The 22,723-nt window shown below is 41.1% G+C and overlaps 1 protein-coding gene across 9 annotated transcripts in view; it reads left to right on the top strand.

Annotated features, from left to right (window-relative positions):
- LOC124795129 (kinectin) overlaps positions 1-22,723 on the top strand; it is a 357,860-nt gene that overhangs the window by 265,453 nt on the left and 69,684 nt on the right. For 8 of the 9 annotated variants that reach the window (XM_047258994.1, XM_047258993.1, XM_047259002.1 and 5 more), the window contains 2 exons: positions 13,830-13,925; positions 14,521-14,613. In XM_047258994.1, coding sequence (XP_047114950.1) covers positions 13,830-13,925; positions 14,521-14,613 — 189 coding nt within the window. The remainder of the gene's footprint in view (positions 1-13,829; positions 13,926-14,520; positions 14,614-22,723) is intronic. The other variant, XM_047259000.1, reaches the window with a different exon arrangement.

Here is a 22,723-nt window from a genome sequence, read left to right as displayed (position 1 = left end):
CCTGAAGTGGGCACACAGTGCTGTTACCTAGTGCAAACCATCTAAAACTCCAGAGTTTGCCCTTTATAACAGTACATTGTTCACACACACATTTCAAATGACATAGTAGTTACGATTTTTTAAAAATTAGATGATTGTTTTTGATACACACTTTACTTAATATGATGTGTGTAGGATTTGGGTAGGAGACCTCTCATCTTGGGTCAGGGAGAGTGGCAGATGAAACCCTGGTGAAGTATGTGATTCAGGTTTTCATAGTGAGTATGATATTGAGTTGTCAGAGAGAGCTGATCAGTGGCTAGTTAACAAGGTTGTTGGTGTCAGAGGAGATGGCATGGGAGATTTTTTATGGGTGAGCTGGGTAGGGAATTTTCTTTCAGTAAAGGCTTTGCTGAAGCTATCAATATAGTTCAACGCCGCCGATAGATTAGATTAGATTAGATTTACTTTCATTCCAATTGATCCGTAGTGAGGAGGTCCTCCAGGATGTGGAACATGTCAGAAAAACAACAATACATGACAAATATTTACAACTAAAACAAATAAGCTAATGTACCATTCCACAGGTCCCAAGTGGAATGATCGTCATTTTTTAATGAACACTAAGAGTCATTTTACAAATACTATTGCACTGAATTTAAAATAAAAAAGTTTTTTATTTATTTATAAGGTAAGAAACATGTAATACAACTACTGTAATACTTATTTACAATGAACACATTACTGCACTGAAATGGTGCAGAAGTTAGATTATACTTACACACCTACACACACACAAGCACACACACACACACACACACACACACACACACACACACACACACAAATTTTCAGTGAACACATTACTGCACTGAAATTGTGCAGAAGTTATGTTGTACTTACATACAAATCAGTTGGTTTTCCTAAGAAATTCATCAATGGAGTAGAAGGAGTTGGCCACCAATAAATCCTTTAGGCTTCTCTTAAACTGAATTTCATTGGTTGTTAAGCTTTTTATGGCTGCTGGCAAGTTATTGAAAATGTGTGTTCCTGAATAATGCACACCTTTTTGTACAAGACTAAGTGACTTTAAATCCTTGTGAAGATTATTCTTATTTCTAGTATTGATTCCATGAATTGAGCTGTTGGTTTGAAAAAGTGATATATTTTTAATGACAAATTTCATTAAGGAATAAATATATTGGGAAGCTGTAGTTAGTATCCCTAGTTCCCTAAACAGGCTTCTGCAGGATGTTCTTGAGTTCACACCACATATAATTCTTACTGCACGTTTTTGTGCCCGGAAAACTTTAGCTTGGCTTGATGAATTACCCCAGAAAATAATCCCATATGACATTATGGAATGAAAGTAAGCATAGTATGCCAGCTTTTTCATTTTTATATCCCCTATGTCTGACAAAATTCGCATTGCAAACAGAGATTTGTTAAGACGCTTCAGCAGTTCTGTGGTGTGCTCCTCCCAGTTGAATTTATTATCAAGCTGTAATCCCAAGAATTTAACACCGTCCACTTCTTCTATCTTCTTGTCATCATATGTTAGACATATACTCTTGGGACACCCCTTACAAGTTCTGAACTGCATGTAGTGTGTTTTTTCAAAGTTTAGTGACAAAGAATTGGCTAGGAACCAGTGATTAATGTCCACAAATATTTTATTGGCTGATCTTTCTAAGACTTCACTTGATTTGCTATTTATTGCAATGTTTGTATCATCAGCAAACAAAACAAACTTGGCATCTGGTAATGTTACTGATGAAAGGTCATTGATATACACAAGAAAAAGTAAGGGCCCCAAAATGGAACCTTGTGGGACCCCACATGTAATTAGTTCCCAGTTGGATGATGCCTGATAGCTTGATACATGTCTCTTTCCTAATAACACCCTTTGTTTCCTGCCAGAGATATAAGATTTGAACCATTTTGCAGCATTTCCTGTTACACTATAATATTCTAGTTTACTTAAAAGGATATTGTGATTTACACAGTCAAATGCCTTTGACAGATCACAAAATATACCAGTTGCCTGCAATTTTTTGTCTAATGAATTAAGTACATTTTCACTGTAAGTGTAGATAGCCTTCTCAATATCAGAACCTTTTAGAAATCCAAACTGTGACTTTGACAGTATGTTATTTGAGATAAGATGGTTATAAAGACGACTGTACATTACTTTTTCGAAAATTTTTGAGAATGCTGGCAACAGTGAAATCGGACGGAAATTTGATGCTATTTCTTTATCTCCCTTCTTAAACAGTGGCTTAACTTCAGCATATTTCAGCCATTCGGGAAATATTCCACTGATAAACGACTGGTTACACAGATAGCTTAATATGTTACTTAGCTCAGAATCACATTCTTTAATTAACTTTGTTGATATTTCATCATACCCACTAGATGTTTTTGATTTTAAAGATTTTATGATGGACGTTATTTCTGTTGGGGTAGTGAGGGTCAAATTCATATTATGGAAGTTACTTGAAATGTCTGGTCTAAGGTAATCCATAGCAGCATCTACCGAACCTGACAACCCCATCTTTTCAGTAACAGTTATAAAATGTTTGTTAAAAAGTTCTGCAACACTATACACATCTGTCACCAATGCATCATTTACTCTTAATGCTATTTGTTCCTCTTCATGTCTGGTTCTACCGGTCTCCTCCTTCACTATATCCCATATTGTCTTTATTTTGTTATCTGATATGACTATCTTTTCCTTGTAATATATTTGCTTTGACATCCGTATTACAGTCTTTAATATTTTGCAGTATTTCTTATAATGTGCTATAGCATCAACATTGGAAATGTTTCGGATTGACAGATACAGTTTTCTTTTTGTTTTACAAGATACCCCTATTCCTCGAGTAATCCATGGCTTCTTTGTAGACTTTGCTCTAACCTTGGTAAGTTTTGGGGGAAAGCAGTGTTCAAATAAGGTAAGCACTTTATTAGCAAAAATGTTATATTTTTCATTCATGCCATGAACACTGTAAACATCAGTCCAGTGAATGTCTCTGAGGAATGTCCTAAAATAATCAATTTTTGGCTTACTGATTACCCTCTTGAGCTCAGATTTAACAGATTTTATATCCTGTTCAGTATTAACATTTAACAGAAGGAACTGCATGTCATGGTCTGAGAGGCCATTGACTATTGGTTTTGTAATGTAATTTTGTTCATTAGACTTTTCTATAAAGATATTATCAATGGCTGTTTGTGAGCAAGTGGTTATCCTAGTGGGGAACTTTACTGTGGGAATTAAGTTGAATGATAGTGTTACTAACTCAAATAGGTTCTTATTGGGAGAGTCTTTAAGGAAATCTACATTGAAATCACCAGCAACCACTATTTCTTTGTTTTTGGTTGTTAAATGGGCCAGTACAGCTTCAAGGTGGTTTACAAACAGATTAAAGTTACCTGCAGGTGCTCGATATACACTTAATATTATGAAAGATTTTTTGTGAAAATCTAATTCTGTTGCACATGCTTCCATATGCTGTTCTAGGCAAAATTTATGAATGTCTATGTTCTTAAATTTATGACAGTTCCTGATGAATGTGGCAACTCCTCCTTTCTCCATTTCTGATCTACAAAAGTGAGATGCTAACCTAAACCCTGTAACACTTAAAAGTTCTATACCAGTGGTCACATGATGTTCAGAGAGGCAGATTATGTCAGCTGGGTTTGAAGACTCTAATTCATCTATGCAGATAGTTAATTCATTAATTTTATTTCTCAGTCCTCGAATATTTTGATGCAATAAAGATAGCTGACATTTCACATTGACTGACTTAAAATTGGGTGGAGTTAAAATATCTGCTGACAGTTGAAAATTCTTAACCAATGGCTGTTTATGTTGATGTAATAAGCTGGAATTATGTTTTTTGATTTCTTTCTCAAACTGAAGGTTTGTCTCAGTTCTAACCTCTCTTAAAATTTGTTTTCTTTCTGTCCTCCCTACCCTAAAAAAGGGTCTTTTCTGAATCCTATAACCACTGGTATTTTACCACTCATGACAGTGCCTCCCCCCTTTAACTTTCTTGCTATTTCCCCAGCCAATTTACCCTTCCCCTTCCTGTTGAGGTGAAGGCCATGCCTAGTATAATCCCACCTACTGATAGAATCAACATGAACCACACCAATGTGTGACCCCGCACCCGACATGAGCAGCCGTTCCAGCTCCAAATTAACTCTCTTGACAGAAGAGTTCAAATGAGGTCGGTCATGGCGCCCAAGAACAGATACAAACTCAACACTGGTATGCCTCGATGCTGATGCAATCTTCGCCAGGTCACACTCTATGCTGTACCCAGGATCTCTGTCAATACTGTTACCTGCCCCACCCACTATAACCACGGTGTCTTCCTTAGTGAAATCTTTGCAAAGTGATCCTAAATCCTCTGTCACCTGCTCCAGACCAGCACTAGGTTTAAAAAAATTGGTGACCTGGTATTCTGATCCTAGTTCATCCTGCAAGAGTTGGCCAACACCTCTTCCATGGGAACTACCTAACAACAACACTTTCTTTCTCTTTACTGATTTCCCTACATTCTTACTTTTCAATTTGCTGCTGAAAGTTTGTTGTGCCCTGTCTACACCTATAACTGCTTGAGGCTCACCAGCTTCTAACTGAAGCAACAGGTCAAATCTATTTTCCACATTCACCATAAAGCTGTCAGACAAAGTTCTAGGCCTGTTCCTCCTGTTGCCTGTTGCCACTTCCCACCTCTCTTTACCCTTCTCCCTCCTTAACCTGTCAAGATCTCCCCTGGCCTTGTCTAACTCAGCCTGAAGGGCAGCAATTTTCCCCTCCTGTTCCAGTATCTTCCTATCTCTACTACAAATCCTACAAAACCACTGATGAGTCTCATTTACTTCCCCTATTCCCACGCCACTACAGTCACCCACATGGAAAAAACTACAGCACCCATCACACCAAAGCCCCGACCTAACAATTCTACGGCAAGTCAAGCACTTTTCACTCATGATAAACGTAATAATTTATTAAGAATAAGTCAGTTAAATTACAGATAAACACGAAAATATGGTTACACAAATTTGGCCTATACGCAACTGTGTGTAAACAAAAACAAAAGTGCAAAGTTTCTGAAACAACAAGTTAAACTTTACGCTACTTTCCGGAAATGCTAGTTAAATAATGAAGAGGTACGCTAAGTTAAATCGCTGGAGAGAGCAAGGAACAACTAAACGAAATTCTATAGATTTGCTGCAGCAGAACGTAAACAGAAAATACGACTGTACGGTCTTTTCGCGTTTTCTGCTATATTACGTAAAGAGAAATGAAACCTTTAATGGTACACTTAAACGGCACACTAATACACTTATTTACCACGTAATCAGTACTAATCTATGTGTTTTATAATCTAAAATAACTTATCTTTACGAGAACACCAAACCTCGCGCTAGTCGCTTGGCTGCAGGGTGAAGAGGATGTAAGGGAGATAGTTTTTCACATGCAATGGGTGACAGCTGTTGAAGTGAAAGTACTGTTGGTGGTTGGTGCAATTGATATGAGCAGACATATGCATGGAGGCAGCTGAGAGAGGGAGATAGACATCTAGCAAGGTGGCTCAGTTAGTTGAGAATGACCAAGTGAAGCGGAATTGGGAATAGGAACTGAGGTTACGAGGGAAAGAGCAAGGGTCACGACTGCTATGGGTAAAGATCATGAAAATGTCATCAGTGACCCTGAGCCAGACAAGCAGTTTTAGGTGTTGACTAGGTAGGAAGGATTCCACCAGATGATTCAAAAATATGTTGGCATAGGTTGGTGCCATGGCAATTCCACGAATTTGTTTATAGATTTGGCCTTTGATAGTGACATAATTGTGGTTCAGTATGTAGCTGGCTTGAAGGTTTAGGCAAGAGGTGGTGGGTTTGGTGCCAGTAGGATATTGGGAAAGGTATTATCATGGGGGGTGTTGGTGTACAAGGATGTCGCATCTGTAGTGATCGATAAGGAGTCTGGTGCTAACAGTATAGGAATTGTGGAGGAGGAGTGAAGGATGTGAACAGTGTATTGAACATAGGATGGGAGGTTATGGACAATAGTTCGGAGGTATTGGTCAGGAAAGCCTGTGGCCCCCAGGAGCTCGCCACTCTGTGGCAGGTTCATGCTTGGCTGCCACAGAGTCCCAGCCTTTGCAGCATCTTTTCCCTTCTGTGCTCTATGTCTATCCTCTTGATATTCTTTTTCCCCTCTCTTGAGGAACATATCTGGAGTGTTACTGGGAAAGTTCCACTTTGTCAGTCGCTGACATAAGAACAGCCTCACCATTGTTTTTCGTTCCCTGTTCCTTTCTTTGTTTCCCTTCTCATATCATTTCTCCGCTTTGGTGTTTGAGGTTCCTCTTTTTCTTCTTCCTCCCTATGCGCTCCTGAAGGCCGGCCCACGTGTCTGATGTGAAACAGGTGACTGGATAACGCGTAACTGCCAGCCCTGGGTCGATAGGTAAGATTCGCACACACCCCCTGGTGCAGGCCAGACCCAGGGAGGGGCGATTGCCTGAGCTGATACTTTCCCAAATTGCCAGTTGGTCCCTCTGTCATATGTTTGGGAGGTGCGAACAGTCACCTGAGGTGGGTTCGGCTCCTTATGAAGGGGGCCCCCATTTGGAAGCAGCATGCCATTGGATATGTTGGCACTCATGGGGGATATTCTTGCAATGAGCCAATCATCTTCACAGTCAACCTCTACAAAATGTAAACGAAATGAGGCTAACGATTCAGAGACCCTTCTAGCTGCACCACGGTTCCTCATGGTTTCATGAAGGTTTCACCAACTGAAGACGGTCTGTCCTTCGCAACAGTAAATCTGTTTATTATTCAGAAAGGTGTTGTTGCAAATGCCAGTCCTGCGAAATCGTGTGCTTGTTTACACAGTGGAACTTTGCCTTTGGAGACTACTTCTGATTCTCAAGCACGACAACTGCTTGTCGCCTTGCTTCACGGCTATTCTGTTCCTGTCGAGGCCCGTAGAACTCTGAATTCTTGCCATGATGTTATTTACGCTAGGTTGCTCGAATGTCTGACAGAGGCCGAAATCCAATCAGACATATCTGATCAGGGTGTCATTGCTGTCCATCATGTAATGAATAAGGTAGATTCCTCCATGGCGCCCACCTGCACTCTTTTTCTCACCTTTGATAGAGTGGTACTTCCATCCAAGATCAAAGCAGGCTATGAAATTATCACAGTTCGACTGTATGTTCTGAACCTGATGCACTGCTTCCAGTGTCATTGTTTCAACCACACTAGAACGTCTTGTCAACACCCAGTCAAATGTGTAACCTGTGGTAGGAATGCGCCCAAGGGCGATTGTCCGCCTACTTCTCCCCGCTGTATCAACTGCAGTGGCGGCCATGCCACCTCCTCTCAGGATTGTCTCGTGTACCTTGATGAGCGGGCTGTCCCAGAGATCCAGATAAATGAAAAAGTGCCTTACCCCTCCCATCTGGCACTATAGTTCTGTTCTTGTAACCCCTCGCTCCATGAAGAAGATGGCCACATAGACATGCGACCTCAAATTCAGCTCTGATGTTATGAAATCGCCCAATGTCAAGGTAGCATGGCCATCCCCTCGCCCAGCTGTGCAACAAGCATCAAACTCTCACCTCAAGGGGCCAAGCCACCAGCTACACAACTGGTAGGCCGGAAAGGACAGGAGTAGTACCCCCTTGGAGACTTCTATGTCCCTCCAGCCAACAAACATCAGAGTCTTCCTCTGCTAACCGGAAAGGCTCAAAGAAGTCCAGCAAAGGGAAACAGTCTTCTCCTTATACTTCTCGAAGGTCCTCTTCAACAGTGTCGCCACATGATACGTTAGCCCAGCCGGCCTCCCAGTTGCTGGTGAGCACCACCAAATGGTTTTCTGCTTAGGACTCCACAGAGCAACACCACAAGCAAGCTGATGCTTCTGTGGACCTCTTGGATTAGGATCCTTCTGCTTCTGTGTCCTGTTAGCAGCGAGTCTTTGTTGGCTGTCACTTGGCTGCCATTCTTTCCTTTCTTCCTTATAATGACTCTCCTCCAATGGAATGTTCGTGGCCTTCAGTTCCACAAAAAGGATTTATGGCTGCTTGTAGCATCACAACTTCCCCTTGTACTCTGCCTTCAGGAAACGAAGTTGGGTCCTGATGACCGCTGTGAGATTTCACATTTCTTCCTGATATGTTTTGACCTTCCCCCGTGGGGGCATCAGGCTGCTCATATGGCATGACGTTCATAGTCAGCCCATCTCCCTGACTACCCATCAGAAGCTGTCGCAATTTGTCTTTTCCTTTCTCACCTGACTTTATCCCACTGTATCATATATGTCCATCCGTGATTTGATGTCAGCAGGGCAGACATCCTTCAGCTTATTGGGCAGCTACCTCCCCCATTTCTGCTACTCGGTGGCTTTAATGCACTCCATCCCCTTTGGGGTTTTCCTAGAACTTGTCAGAGAGGTGCCCTCTTGGCTGATCTTCTTAATCAGATCAACCTCTTCTTCCTTAACACTGAAGTTCCCACATTTCTTTCTGACTCCTCACATACCTAGTCCCATTTGGACCTAACCTTCTGCACTGCCCAGCTTGCTCATCATCTTCAGTGGTCCATTCTTCCTGACAGCTACTCAAGTAACCATATCCCATGTCCTATCTGTTTGCTAACTCCTACTCACCTGTGTGCACACTGAAATGGCAGCTTACTAAGGCTGACTGGCAGCTTTACTCCTCCCTGGCGGCCTTCAAAGAACAAATTTTCTCCCATTGTGATGACCAGGTGGAATATCTCACAAATGTTCCATTCCTCGCACTTCCTCTTTACCACGTCGTGTCCCAGTCCCTTGGTGGACTGAGGCATGCCGTGACGTAATTTGCTTGCGGAGATGTGCTCTCCACATTTTTAATTGTCATCCTATGATGGCAAACTGCATTCATTACAAACAGGTGCATGCAGAGTGTCATGGCATTCTTTGGAATAGCATAAAAGCTAGCTGGATTTCATTCACTAGTTCTTTTAACAGCTCCACCCTTCTCTGTCGTGTGGGTCAACCTCCGATGGCTCTCTGATCCATTCACCAGTTTCCGGCCTGACAGTAGCAGACAATGTAATCATCGACCCTATTGCTATCTCCAACACCTTGGAGCGCCATTTTGTGGAAATTTTGAGCTCTTCCCACTATGACTCTGCCTTCCTCCATTGGAAATGAGTGGAAGCAGCTCAGGCAATACCCTTTTCTTCTCAGAATCATGAGTGCTGCAATGCCGCCTTCACTATGAGGGAGATAGATCTTGCTCTCAGTTCATCCCGATCCTCTGCCCCAGGGCCAGACGCTGTTCACATTCAGATGTTGCAGTGCCTTTCTCTTGTGGGCAAGCACTTTGTTCTTAACACGTACAACTGCATCTGGGCAGAGGGCACATTTCGTAGATGTTGGTATGAAGCCACAGTCATACCCATACCTAGGGCTGGTAAGGACAGAAACTTTCCTTCTAGGTACCGCCCCATTTCTCTTACTAACTGTGTTTGCAAGGTGATGGAACATATGATTCGTGCCCAGCTGGTCTGGTGGCTTGAATCTCAAAGTTTACTAACGGAGTGCACAGTGTGGATTTTGTGCACGGTGTTCTGCAGTTGAGCATGTCATCACTTTGACAACCCATGCCATGAATGGTTTTCTGCGGAAATCCCAGACTGTGCCATGTTTTTCGATTTGGAGAAGGCCTACGACACCTGCTGGAGAACTGGTATCCTCTGTACTCTTTACACATGTGGTTCCGTCCTGAGCGTTGTCCTCTTTGCTATTGCCATTAACCTTAAAATGGCCTGTCTCCTGCCGTGCATCTCCGGCTCCCTTTTTGTTGACGATATTGCCATCTATTGCAATTCTCGATGGACCTGTCTCACTGAGTGACATCTTCATTTTTACACTGACAAAAACCATCTGTATGAATTTCTGGTGTCGCAGTTGGTTTCTCCCAACCATCTTTACATCTTGGGCGTCGTTGAAACTGTGAAATTCCTGGGGCTCATGCTCGATAGAAAACACTCTTGGTCCTCCCATGTGTCTTACCTGGCAGTCAGCTATATGCAGTCCCTCAATGTGCAACGTGTCCTCAGTGGTACTTTCTTCGAAACTAGACTACGGGTGCTTTGTTTATGCATCTGCAGGTCCATCCTTTTCATGCCGTCTCGACACTCTCCACCATTGTGGCATCTGTTTGGCCACTTGCACCTTTTATACTTGCCCGGTTGAGAGTCTGTACACTAAAGCTACTGAACTACCACTGTCCTACTGACTTTCTCCTCAGCAGGTATGCATGACATTTGTCTGCCATGCCTGGCCACCCACCTATATCTCCTTCGATGATTCCTTTGATCGCCAGAAAGGGGCATATCCATCTTCGCTGTTACCTCCCGGAGTCCACTTTCGGCACTTGCTCCGGCAGCTTAACTTCACACTATCTGCATCTTTTCTGGTGGGTGTGAACCGTTCACCACCTTGGCTTTAATCTTTGCCTTCATTCGCTTCCTAAGGACACTACCCCAAGCCTCGGTCTATCGCTTTCAGTTTCACGACCTTCACATGGAACTTTGCAATAGTTCCTATGTGTACACTGATGGCTCTTGGACTGACAGTGGTGTTGGGTGTGCCTTCGTCATTGGTGCCAAAGTTTTTTGATATCAGCTTCTGGCACACTGCTCAGTATTCACAGCCAAGCTCTTCGCCCTGTATCAGGCCACGGAGTACATCCAGCGACACAGGCTTTTCAGTTTTGTCATCTGCTCAGACTCTCTTGGCACCCTTCAAAGTCTATGTGTGCTTTACACCCTCCACCCCTTTGTGCAACGGGTGCAGGAAAGCTGTCACTTGCTCACTCTTGATGGAGCCACTGTGATGTTGATGTGGGTTCCTGCTGATGTAGGTCTGCCAGGAAATGAGGCTGCTGATGCTGCTGCCAAGGCTTGTACCTCAGCCCACTAGTTCCTATATTCCTTCCAGTGATCTCTGTGTTGCCGTCTTTCAGGAGGTGGTGTCACTTTGGCATTGCCATTGGTCCTCCCTTGATGGGAATAAGCTTTGGCTTATTAAGCCTCTCACATCAGCTTGGATGACCTCCTATTGGGCACCGCCTTTTTAGGCACCATCATGTGTTAAGTGGTGCTCCCCCACCACTTTGTACACATTGCACCCAAGTTTTAACTGTCTGCCACTTTCTGATGGAATGCCCATATTTTTTTTTTTTTTTTTTTTTTTTTTTTTTTTTTTTTTTTTTTTTTTTTTTTTTACCGTTTATGTTCCCACTTGGGTTTGCTGTCTGAGTCATCAGCTGTTTTAGCAAATGATGCGCAGGCTGTAGAGTGCATTTTATTTTTTATCATTCTGAGCAATATGGCATAGGCCATTTAATTTTTAGTTCTGGACTTCTGTTTCTGTATGGTTTCTTTCTCCACGTCCTTGTTTTTAGATGTCTTCTCTTACGTCAGTTTGCTCTCTGTCTTTGTGTTCTGTAGTTTTGACTTGGGCACGTGTGACCCCAGTTGTTTGTGCTTGCTAAAAGAAAAACAAACAAACAAACAAAACCTGTGGGAACATTGTGACCAGCCACAATGGGATAATCAACAGGGGGACCTATGGGGTTAGGTTTGCGGAGTTTGAGGAGTAGCAAGGAGGTAGGAGGATGTGGCGGTTCCTGGTGCTCAGAGGGATATGGATTAAGGTGTCTGGTTTATGGACAGACCTAAGGTCTTGAAGAGTTGCTAGAGCTTATGTTGGATTTGTGGGACAGGTTCTAAGGACTGTGATTCGTGACCACTGTGGTGGAGCCTTCGTCTTTGGAAACGATGATATAATCTGGATTGGTTTTCAGGTTATGGGCAGCTACGCATTCCACAGGAGCTGGACTCACTGGGAAGGGATTTAGGAAAGGCCAGGTTAGAAGTAAGGAATTCCTGAAAGATTTCCAGGTGGTGGCTGAGTGTAAAGGGAGGAGGTTGGACCTATTTTAAACAATGTTGTGTATGGGGCTGTGGCTGGCTATTGTCACTGGAATGTGTGTTGAAGAAATTTTTCCACTGCAGAGAATGAGCAAAGGAAATGAGCTTGTTTTCAAGTCCAGCATGGTTAAACTTCGGTTTGGGGCTAAATGTGATGTCTTTAGAAAGTACTGATCCTTCTATAAGGATCAGAGTTTTGGCAGGAACATTGACAATAGTGTTATGATATTGGTGTTGAGGACCAAGATGGAGGAAGTTTTTGGAAATGTGGAAGGCAGAATGAGTCAGCAAGGCACAGTCGGGAAGCTGTGAGGGGTTGATAAGGCGTTGGATCATAGTGGTAGGCTTTATCTCAGCTGGAGCACTTTTTCTCAGGTATGCTGTTCCAATTCGAGTACTCAATATTTTTTCTGGAATTTTATCTAAAATCCATATAACACACATGGTAAAAAAGTAAAAATGAACAGCTCTGAAAAATGAATAATCACCAGTGAACTAGTTCCCAAAGATGAATTAATCTGGCCATCTCTAATAATGACTCCTCAGCTATCCATATCCATAATGGTCTTCTTCTTCTTCTTTTTTTTTCCAGCCAGCCACATCCATCTGCTATATTGTTTTAACTCCTCCTACCACTTTCTTCATGTTTAATTAATGTTTTAATATTGGCATGATATGTCATTTCGTGCTTCCATGTGGATACACACTTAGCTTTCTGCATTTTGGTACTTTTAGTTTCTGTGCCGTTTTCACTCATGTGTAGTGTATTTTACAGACTCTCAGCTCAGACTGTTTTCATGTGGGTGTTGAAGACCTTTCTGTCTTGCACACATACCAATATATCCATCCTTCTATCTTGTGAAATTCTACAGAACTATTCAAATTTAGTACAGTGAACTGTAGAAACATAGCCTGTCTACCAAGAGCTTGAAAAAATGTGTATTTCTCGAAAGTCATGTACAAACTTAACAAGTAGTGAAAAAGGGTCCTCCACTATTGCATTTATCTCATAAAATTTTATCTGCACAAAAAAAGGCATTTGGGCTTTCTGTAATACTCTTAGGGGGCTGTTCAGAATTGTGATCATTTATTTTTTGTTTCATTTTTTTTTTTTTATTTATTTGCAAATTTGTCAGTTTCGTACAATTTTGACTTTTTATCAAGCAGTATTGTTTTTTCACAAAATTCTGCAGAACTACTCAAATTTTATACAGAGAACTCTAGAACTATAGCAAATCTACCAAGAAATCTGAAAGAAAACGTGTATTGCTCAAAGTTGGGTGCCAACTTGATGTGCTGACCTGTGGGGAGAGACTTTGCAATCTCTGTGGTAAATTGGTGTAGTCTTTGGTGTCTGTGAAAACACTCTTACCCATTTCAGTTGGTCCTAGTGTATTCATTATTTTACTTTCCAGGTTATTGCATGACAACTGTGGTATTATAGCAAAAAATTTAAAACTACTTAGATTTTTTCAATATTTATTTCTTGTTGCATGCCTTGCTACTAACTTCATAGGTATAACTAAAGGAGAATCCATAGTAGGTGCTCAACATTTGGTCATGAAAAAGGTCATTTTCAATTTATAAGATAAATTCATTCCAAAATCCCACCCAAAAAGAGCCATAAATTCACTTAATTAATGTGTATTAAAAATGATCTCGAACGCTTTCCATTCCCCTTTTCATTTTTCTACTTACATTTCTTCAGAAAATCAAAATTTAATTGACCGTTCTGTGGGATGATGTCCACTCACCAAATTAACAAGTTTATAGTGATATTTTTATATTCCTATGGATTCTCCTAATATGCTGTCCTTTTGTCATCGTAGGAGTTACGAAAAAAGAACTGGAAAGCAATGGAAGCCCTCTCAGCAATGGAAAAATCCCTGCAATCCAAAGTGAAAGACTCACAAAATCTAGACAATGTAAGTGGTTTCATTTAGCATGATTTGTTTGTGATCGGTTGCTAAATTGAATTGTTCGCATGTATAGTTTGCATGAGGCATGTACTCTTTGTTTACTTAGTAGCTTTCAAACTGCAACATTTGTGTAGTGTGTTTCATAGTCACAAGTTAAATATATCAGTAATTTGTTTCATGGACAGCATGTACTTCAGTTGTCATTGAGATGCTTCCAACACTAATGGTGATGGTTTTTATATATATAAGCTGTACAAGTAAATTATTACATTGTAGCAGTTTATATATTAGTGATAGCACCTTCAAAAACTATTGAGACATGTAGACATTGCAGGAATTCCTTAAAAGGTGTGTAGTGATTTGCATTGTATTATTTGATGGTGAAATCTTCAAAAATCAGGGAAGTTTCAGTTGTGATTTTTGTATTAAATCATACTGTCCTTCATTTATGTATGACAGAGGTTCATAACAAGACTTAAGGCGTTGCAACACAAATGTTGTTCCTTTTTTAGAGTGCAGTTGCTGATGAAAAGTAGTAATTTATGTTTAATAATTCAAACTTCAGCCTTAGGTTTAATTTATAATGATAAACCTGTTTCAGGAAATGGCCTCTGAGATACGTTTGCAGCAGCAAACAACAACTAGGTTGCTTCTCCAACGAATTTTTCCCAGCATAAAAATAGATGGTGATGAGGTAATGTAACATACTCTAATAACTTTCTGAAACTGATACATGGTTTCTCACAAAGGAAAAGACTAATTATCTAGCAGTAGCAGAGTAATTAGAAATGCTCTTATTAATCTGAACAAGATCAAACCTTTATAAACATTGATTGGCTGTCTTTCGAAGACATGCCATTCTCTTATTACTACAAAAGTATAATGCCAAAAAAGACAAGGCACGGGCCCATTTCCCACATGTGGTGTATGGCCCACTCAACACAGACCACCTGCTGCTGGTCTATTTGGAAAGCAGAAAGGGTACTCTGGCTCTCTGTGGATGACACTGTTATGTGTTCACAACAATGAATGCACTTGTGAGTAACAAGGCTCACAGAACTTGAGGTGAAGCAAGCTACAATAATTTTTACCCGTGGCTGCTCGTTGAACACTCACAAACACATCATTTGCAAGTATGTACACAGTTAAAGCTGGAGAAAGACTAAATGTTCGAAAGCTATGACCCAATTAAAATAACTGATAATGGCAAGAGGACAGTGTTGCTGGCTCAAATGCACTATTTTGCAAGTTCGTGTAACCTACAGTTGTGCGTGCACTGCACACTGTTTTGTCTTATAGATTGATGATGTCTCCTTCTGCCATTAATGGCAAGATCTGGGATGTTGATGGTGTTGACAGCTGTAGTAATAATGACAGTGCTGCATATATAGATATAGTAGTTACAGAGTTAATGATGAATTACATCCATAAGAAATGTATTCCATCATACACACTTGGCACTGCAAAATAAAAAATTACCTAATAAAGCAAAAAGAAGGAAACATTTGAAAACAATACTTTAGACAGTGGGTCATGCCATGGACAGAGGCACACCACTTAAATCTGACAGTGAATCAATTTCACTACTGTCCTTCGAGTAACTAGAAGTTATATTAAAATGTACAAAATAATGCGTTAATCATAGTTAATTTTCACTGCGCATTCGTTCTCTCAAGCTTTCATTATTATTAATAATTCTGTCCCTTTACAGTCATTTGGTCATTTGTTTGTTTGTTTTGAGCCAGTTGACAGTATCCAGTTTCTCAGAGGCAACTGGCGGCTTGTTATCAAGTTAGTTAGATGATAAAACCAGTTGCCCATTATATTTATCGAATTTATACCTAAACCTTACAACAAGGACCACTCAAACCACCATTCCATTCATTTCTTCATGGTTGTTGGCAGTTTTAGTCATTGTTGTACAGGTTTTTATAACACCTGCCAATGTAGCTACATTGCAGTGGGTGGTGGCATGGTAACAATGCCTATATCCAAAAGTATGAATTGCATTTTACCATGTTTTCTTGCGTAGAAATATTACTAAAGTTTTCTACTTATATTACTGTAAAAAATACACATCAGATTTTATTACAGTTTCTCTCTATTAACATTTAAAACCATAAACGCCACACTACATTTTATAGTAATTATTTTCTAGCTCAAATAACATTTGCCTTTACGAAGAAGAGCCTTCACTTCTCTGTAGGTTGGATGCTACTACAGCAATTAAGAACGATAAATATAATGTGCAGCTGTCTCTCCCTGAAAAGTATCAATATTCGGGATGTATTTCACCATGAATGTTTTTCAATACTGAGATGGAAATACACACACACACACACACACACACACACACACACACACACACACACACACTTGGAGTATTTTTTAACATTATCACTATATTCATCTGAAAAGTTTAACAGTCTGTTGCTTGACAAAAATAATTGATGACTAGTTCTGAGTGTAATCTCCTTCAGATTTAAAAAAGTAAAGTAAAAGAATGATAATTACTTATTAAAATAGATAAACAGTAGGTTAAACTATTTACAGAATTTTGAGAGCCTAATAACGCCTGACTGATTGTTCACAGTTGATAACTGACGAGAATTTTTGAGATAAAAATATTCAGCCTGTAGCTATACAATAGAAAAATTCTGGCATATCAGTATCAAATTCATGGTAACAGTCTGTTGGTACATAGCATGTTATTAAAATCAGTTCATATTGCAAGACATGTGCTGACTTAGAGAGGTGGGAAATAGGGTGGGAGGAAGATTGGGTTGGAGGAGAGGAATGCATTGTATGAGAAAGTGGAAGAAAGGAGAGCACATAAATGCATTGTACTAAATGGCAGAAAAGTTGATCGGTATTTGACTGAGATGATAAAAATTATGTTCAGAGTTAAAAACCTAATAAGACCAACTGTGGTCATTTTGTGAGGTCAGGAACATCCATGGTGCCTCCATTTAGCTGTGGGCTCACCCTAAATGGTAGTGTGGTGACTTGCTAGTCCCAATGTTAGCCTAGTTTTGAGAAGTAAACATTGATATTTGCTGTACGAAAGTTCTAGTGGAATGTAAATTCCTTAAAGGAGACCACTCGCTGAAAAGCAGATGTTGAGTTGTTGTTATACATATGCATAATAAAGAGAACTTGCTAGCTTTTGAAGTTATCCTTTGACGAGCTAGAGTATAAAACACACACACACACACACACACACACACACACACACACACACACACACACACACACACACACACACACAGAGAGAGAGAGAGAGAGAGAGAGAGAGAGAGAGAGAGAGAGAGAGAGCTGCCAGTATACTTGGCTCTTTGTAGGGGTGCTGAGGGGCAGAGGGAGGCTTTGTCAAAGGACAACTCCGAAATCTTGCATGATTTCTTTCTTTTGTTTGTGCCTATTAGTAGGTCAGTGCTTCTAATTTTTGGCGAGTGAACATTGATATTCTTACATTACATTTTTCCCGAGGGCATGCAGCTATACTGTATGGTTAAATGATGATGGCGTCCTCTTGGGTAAAATATTCCGGAGGTAAAATAGTCCCCCATTCAGATCTCCGGGCGGGGACTACTCAAGAGGACGTCGTTATCAGGAGAAAGATAACTGGCGTTCTATAGATCAGAGCGTGGAATGTCAGATCCGTTAATCGGGCAGGTAGGTTAGAAAATTTAAAAAGGGAAGTTAGATATAGTGGGAATTAGTGAATTTCGGTGGCAGGAGGAACGAGACTTTTGGTCAGGTGAACACAGGGTTATAAATACAAAATCAAATAGGGGTAATGCAGGAGTAGGTTTAATAATGAATAAAAAAAATAGGAGTGTGGGTAAGCTACTAGAAACAGCATAGTGAGCACCTTATTGTGGCCAAAATAGACACGAAGCCCACGCCTACTACAGTAGTACAAGTTTATATGCCAACTAGCTCTGCAGGTGACGAAGAAATTGAAGAAATGTATGATGAATTAAAAGGAATTATTCAGGTAGTGAAGGGAGACGAAAATTTAATAGTCATGGGTGACTGGAATTCGTCAGTAGGAAAAGGGAGAGAAGGAAACGTAGTAGGTGAATATGGATTGGGGGGAAGGAATGAAAGAGGAAGCCGCCTGGTAGAATTTTGCACAGTGCATAAATGAATCATAGCTAACACTGGGTTCGAGAATCATAAAGGAAGGTTATACATGGAAGAAGCCTAGAGATACTAACAGGTTTCGGATATATTATATAATGGTAAGACAAAGATTTAGGAACCAGGTTTTAAATTGTAAGACATTTCCAGGGGCAGATGTGGATTCTGACCACAATCTATTGGTTATGACCTGTAGATTAGAACTGAAGAAACGGCAAAAAGGTGGGAATTTGAAGAGATGGGACCTGGATAAACTGAATAAAACAGAGGTTGTACAGAGTTTCAGGGAAAGCATATGGGAACAACTGACAGGAATGGGGGGAAGAAATACAGTAGAAGAAGAATGGGTAGATTTGAGGGATGAAATAGTGAAGGCAACAGAGGATCAAGTAGGTAAAAAAACAGGGGCTAGTAGAAATCCTTGGGTAACAGAAGATACATTGAATTTAATTGATGAAAGGAGAAAATACAAAAATGCAATAAATGAAGCAGACAAAAAGGAATAAAAGGAATACAAATGTCTCAAATATGAGATCGGCAGGAAGTGCAAAATGGCTGAGCAGGGATGGCTAGAGGACAAATGTAAGGATGTAGAGGCTTATCTCACTAGGGGTAAGATTGATACTGCCTACAGGAAAATTAGAGACCTTTGGAGATAAGAGAACCACTTGTATGAATATCAAGAGCTCAGATGGAAACCCAGTTCTAAGCAAAGAAGGGAAAGCAGAAAGGTGGAAGGAGTATATAGAGGGTCTATACAAGGGTGATGTACTTGAGGACAATATCATGGAAATGGAAGAGGATGTAGATGAAGATGAAATGGGAGATATGATACTGTGTGAAGAGTTTGACAGAGCACTGAAAAACCTGACTCGAAACAAGGCCCCGGGAGTAGACAACATTCCATTAGAACTACTGATGGCCTTGGGAGAGCCAGTCCTGACAAAACTCTACCATCTGGTGAACAAGACGTATGAGACAGGCGAAATACCCTCAGACTTCAAGAAGAATATAATAATTCCAATCCCAAAGAAAGCAGGTGTTGACAGATGTGAAAATTACCGAACTATCAGCTTAATAAGTCACAGCTGCAAAATACTAACACGAATTCTTTACAGACGAATGGAATAACTGGTAGAAGCCGACCTCGGGGAAGATCAGTTTGGATTCCGTAGAAATATTGGAACACGTGAGGCAATACTGACCCTACGACTTACCTTAGAAGCTAGATTAAGAAAAGGCAAACCTACATTTCTAGCATTTGTAGACTTAGAGAAAGCTTTTGACAACGTTGACTGGAATACTCTTTTAAATTCTGAAGGTGGCAGGGGTAAAATACAGGGAGCGAAAGGCTGTTTACAAATTGTACAGAAACCAGATGGTAGTTAGGAGTCGAGGGGCATGAAAGGGAAGCAGTGTTTGGGAAGGGAGTGTGACAGTGTTCTAGCCTCTTCCCGATGTTATATTGAGCAAGCAGTAAAGGAAACAAGAGAAAAATTTGGAGTAGGTATTAAAATCCATGGAGAAGAAATAAAAACTTTGAGGTTCACCAATGACATTGTGATTCTGTCAGAGACAGCAAAGGACTTTGAAGAGCAGTTGAACGGAATGGACAGTGTCTTGAAAGGAGGATATAAGATGAGCATCAACGAAATCAAAACGAGGATAATGGAATGTAGTAGAGTCAACTCAAATGAGACACTTAAAGTAGTAAATGAGTTTTACTATTTGGGGAGCAAAATAACTGATGATGGTCGAAGTAGAGAGGATATAAAATGTAAAGTGGCAATGGCTAGGAAAGAGTTTCTGAAGAAGAGAAATTTGTTAACGTTGAGTATAGATTTAAGTGTCAGGAAGTCATTTCTGAAAGTATTTGTATGGAGTGTAGCCATGTATGGAAGTGAAACATGGATGATAAATAGTTTGGACAAGAAGAGAATAGAAGCTTTTCAAATGTGGTGCTACAGAAGAATGCTGAAAATTAGATGGGTAGATCACATAACTGATAAGGAGGTATTGAATAGAATTGAAGAGAAGAGGTGTTCGTGGCACAACTTGACTAGAAGAAGGGATCGGTTGGTAGGACATGTTCTGAGGCATCAGGGGATCACCAATTTAGTATTGGAGGGCAGCATGGAGGGTAAAAATCGTAGAGGGAGACCAAGAGATGAATACACCAAGCAGATTCAGAAGGATGTAGGCTGCAGTACGTACTGGAAGATGAAGCAGCTTGTACAGGCTAGAGTAGCATGGAGAGCTGCATTAAACCAGTCTCAGGTCTGAAGACCACGACAACAACAACATTACATGTGTTGTGATTGACGTGAATTAGTTGTTCCTGAATTGTTGAGAATATATTCCTTCCCTAGAGAGCATACGGGGTGTTTTTCCCGTAATCTACCTAGAAGTCGTGCCCCCCTCACACCCATGCTACCTGTAAATGGGGCGTGCACTGTTGGAGTTGTGTCACATTTAGTGTGGCTGTCGTAAACGTGGAGAGTCACAGGCAGATGGGACGTCAGTGTGTGTTGTTAAGTTTCTTGAACTATGCAGAATTCTCAAATTGGACCAGAAACATAGGTACACTGCCGACCATTAAAACTGCGTCACCAGGAAGGATAAAGAACGTTTAGTGTTCACAGTACAGCACAAGGAACTGTAGGTGATCTGAGGATAAATGGGTTGTGAAATTTGGTAGCTGGCTGGCCATAGATTTGAATTGAACTTTGATGACAGGTGTAAATACTTTGTTCCACATTGCTTCCACTCAATTTCAATTATCAGAAAGCTTCTGTTGTTGGAAAGCAGTGGTGTGTCAGTCTGTCAGCAAAACACAACCAGATGTTTTTGTTGGAAGGAAAATCTGAAAAATGTGCTGGCCAGTGCACCATTCAAGTACACTATGTATTGAGGTAGGTGAGGACAGAAGATAATGTCTCAGAGTCCTCGGAGATTGCCTACGGCTACTGGTCTCAGCATGACAGTAATGTAATAGCTGCCATCTGAATTCCAAACTGCTGGCTACGGAAACTGGACATGATCATGTGATATATCCGGAGGCACCTCATACTGTCACACTGTGTGCAGAGACTGTACAACAGTGGCGGGTGTGATCGGGCAACGTTCATTCTCCTCAGAGCCTGCAAACATGACCACATCCATCATGATTCCTTACTCAGAACTGGATCCATCCAAAAAGATGATGTGTTGCTATTACTGTGTCCAGTCTCGTTGTGTCAGTGTCCTCTCTCCACTACCTTGTCGATGGAAGCAATGATCTTGCTTGCCGTGCCAACAGTCTGTGACGCTAGAGACGTCATTGCACCATCCATGCTGGCACTCGTCTCCCTGCGAACGAGCCCATTTCTCAATTCAAAGGTACGAGATACAGTTCTAAAATCCTGTGTGGCTGAGAAAACAGCATCTGTCCTCTCAGGCTTCAGTCATGAGGAGACATAGAGATCCTGCATGGTAAGAAGTACAGTCCTCCTAAACCCATAGATCCCATTTTTGCCCGACAACCAGAGGATCCCAAATGATGCTAGTGGCGATATTGTGGTACGATAAATGTCAGTCTTGATGGGCCATAATGCTGTTGGTGTCAAATTCCCATGTGCACTGTTAGACATTTGTCCTCCTCACTTAAAGTGTAGCGTGGTCTCACAACCAAACAACATTAAAGTGCAATTTCTGAATGAGAAACCTGTTGCGTAATCATTATTTATATACTGGTGCGGCGCAGAGCGGACATGCGCACGTTCGTGTCGTCTATCTTTATCAAAGGCCTTGTTGGCCAGAAGCTCATTTTATGACTGTCTTTTTGCTGTGCCCATCAGCAGTATGGTGAGTAGCAACTATCCTTTAATTGTTACTTTTATGTCATACATTTTCAGACAGTGATAAATAAACCTTGGATATAGGAAAACAGTATGAAATAGAACAAATTGCTACTCACCACATAGAGGAAGTATTGAGTAGCAGACAAGCAAATTGAAAGAAGACTGCTAGAGGTCATCAGGAGTCATATTAAGTCCTTTGTTAGATTAAGACAAAACTCATACCCACACATATGTGTAGCTCTTATGAACACGGCTACTGTCATCTCCAGGCACAGAGGCCCGACTACGGTGAGCCTTAGTGGCGGTAAAGGAGAGGCATAGGGAGGAGAGGGGGAGGTGAAGGATGGCAGATTAGGGTGGGGAGCTGCTGTAGTGCTTTCTGTGGGAGTGTGCAGGGATGTGATAGGGACAAAATGGTGGGGTGCTTGGCACTGTGTTGTCCCCGCCACATGCTGCAGGGGATAGAAGGTGTGTGTGGGGCTGTAGTGAGAGCAGGGAAAGGGATGAGGCAGGTGGAAGAATGAAGTATATGTTGCAGGGAGAGTTTCCATCTGCACAATTCAGAATAGCTGATGTTTTTGGGAAGAATCCAGATGTCACAGACTGTGAAGCAGTTGTTGAAGTCTAATACATCACGTCAGACAGCATGCACAGCATCTGATTGGTCCAGCCATGTTTTGGCCACCAGAGGTGGAATGAAGATGGGCAAGGATGTTGCATAAGTTACGTGGGTGGCAAAATAATGTTTCAGGAGTGGTGGGGGGCATTTTTTTCTCATTTCAGTGTATGACTGAGGTAGTTGAAAGTATATGGAGAATA

This window comes from Schistocerca piceifrons, chromosome 4 (genome assembly GCF_021461385.2).
Source record: "Schistocerca piceifrons isolate TAMUIC-IGC-003096 chromosome 4, iqSchPice1.1, whole genome shotgun sequence".
In the NCBI taxonomy this organism is placed as follows: domain Eukaryota; kingdom Metazoa; phylum Arthropoda; class Insecta; order Orthoptera; family Acrididae; genus Schistocerca; species Schistocerca piceifrons.
Note: the sequence above shows the minus strand (reverse complement) of the source record. Positions and strands in the feature narration are given on the sequence as shown.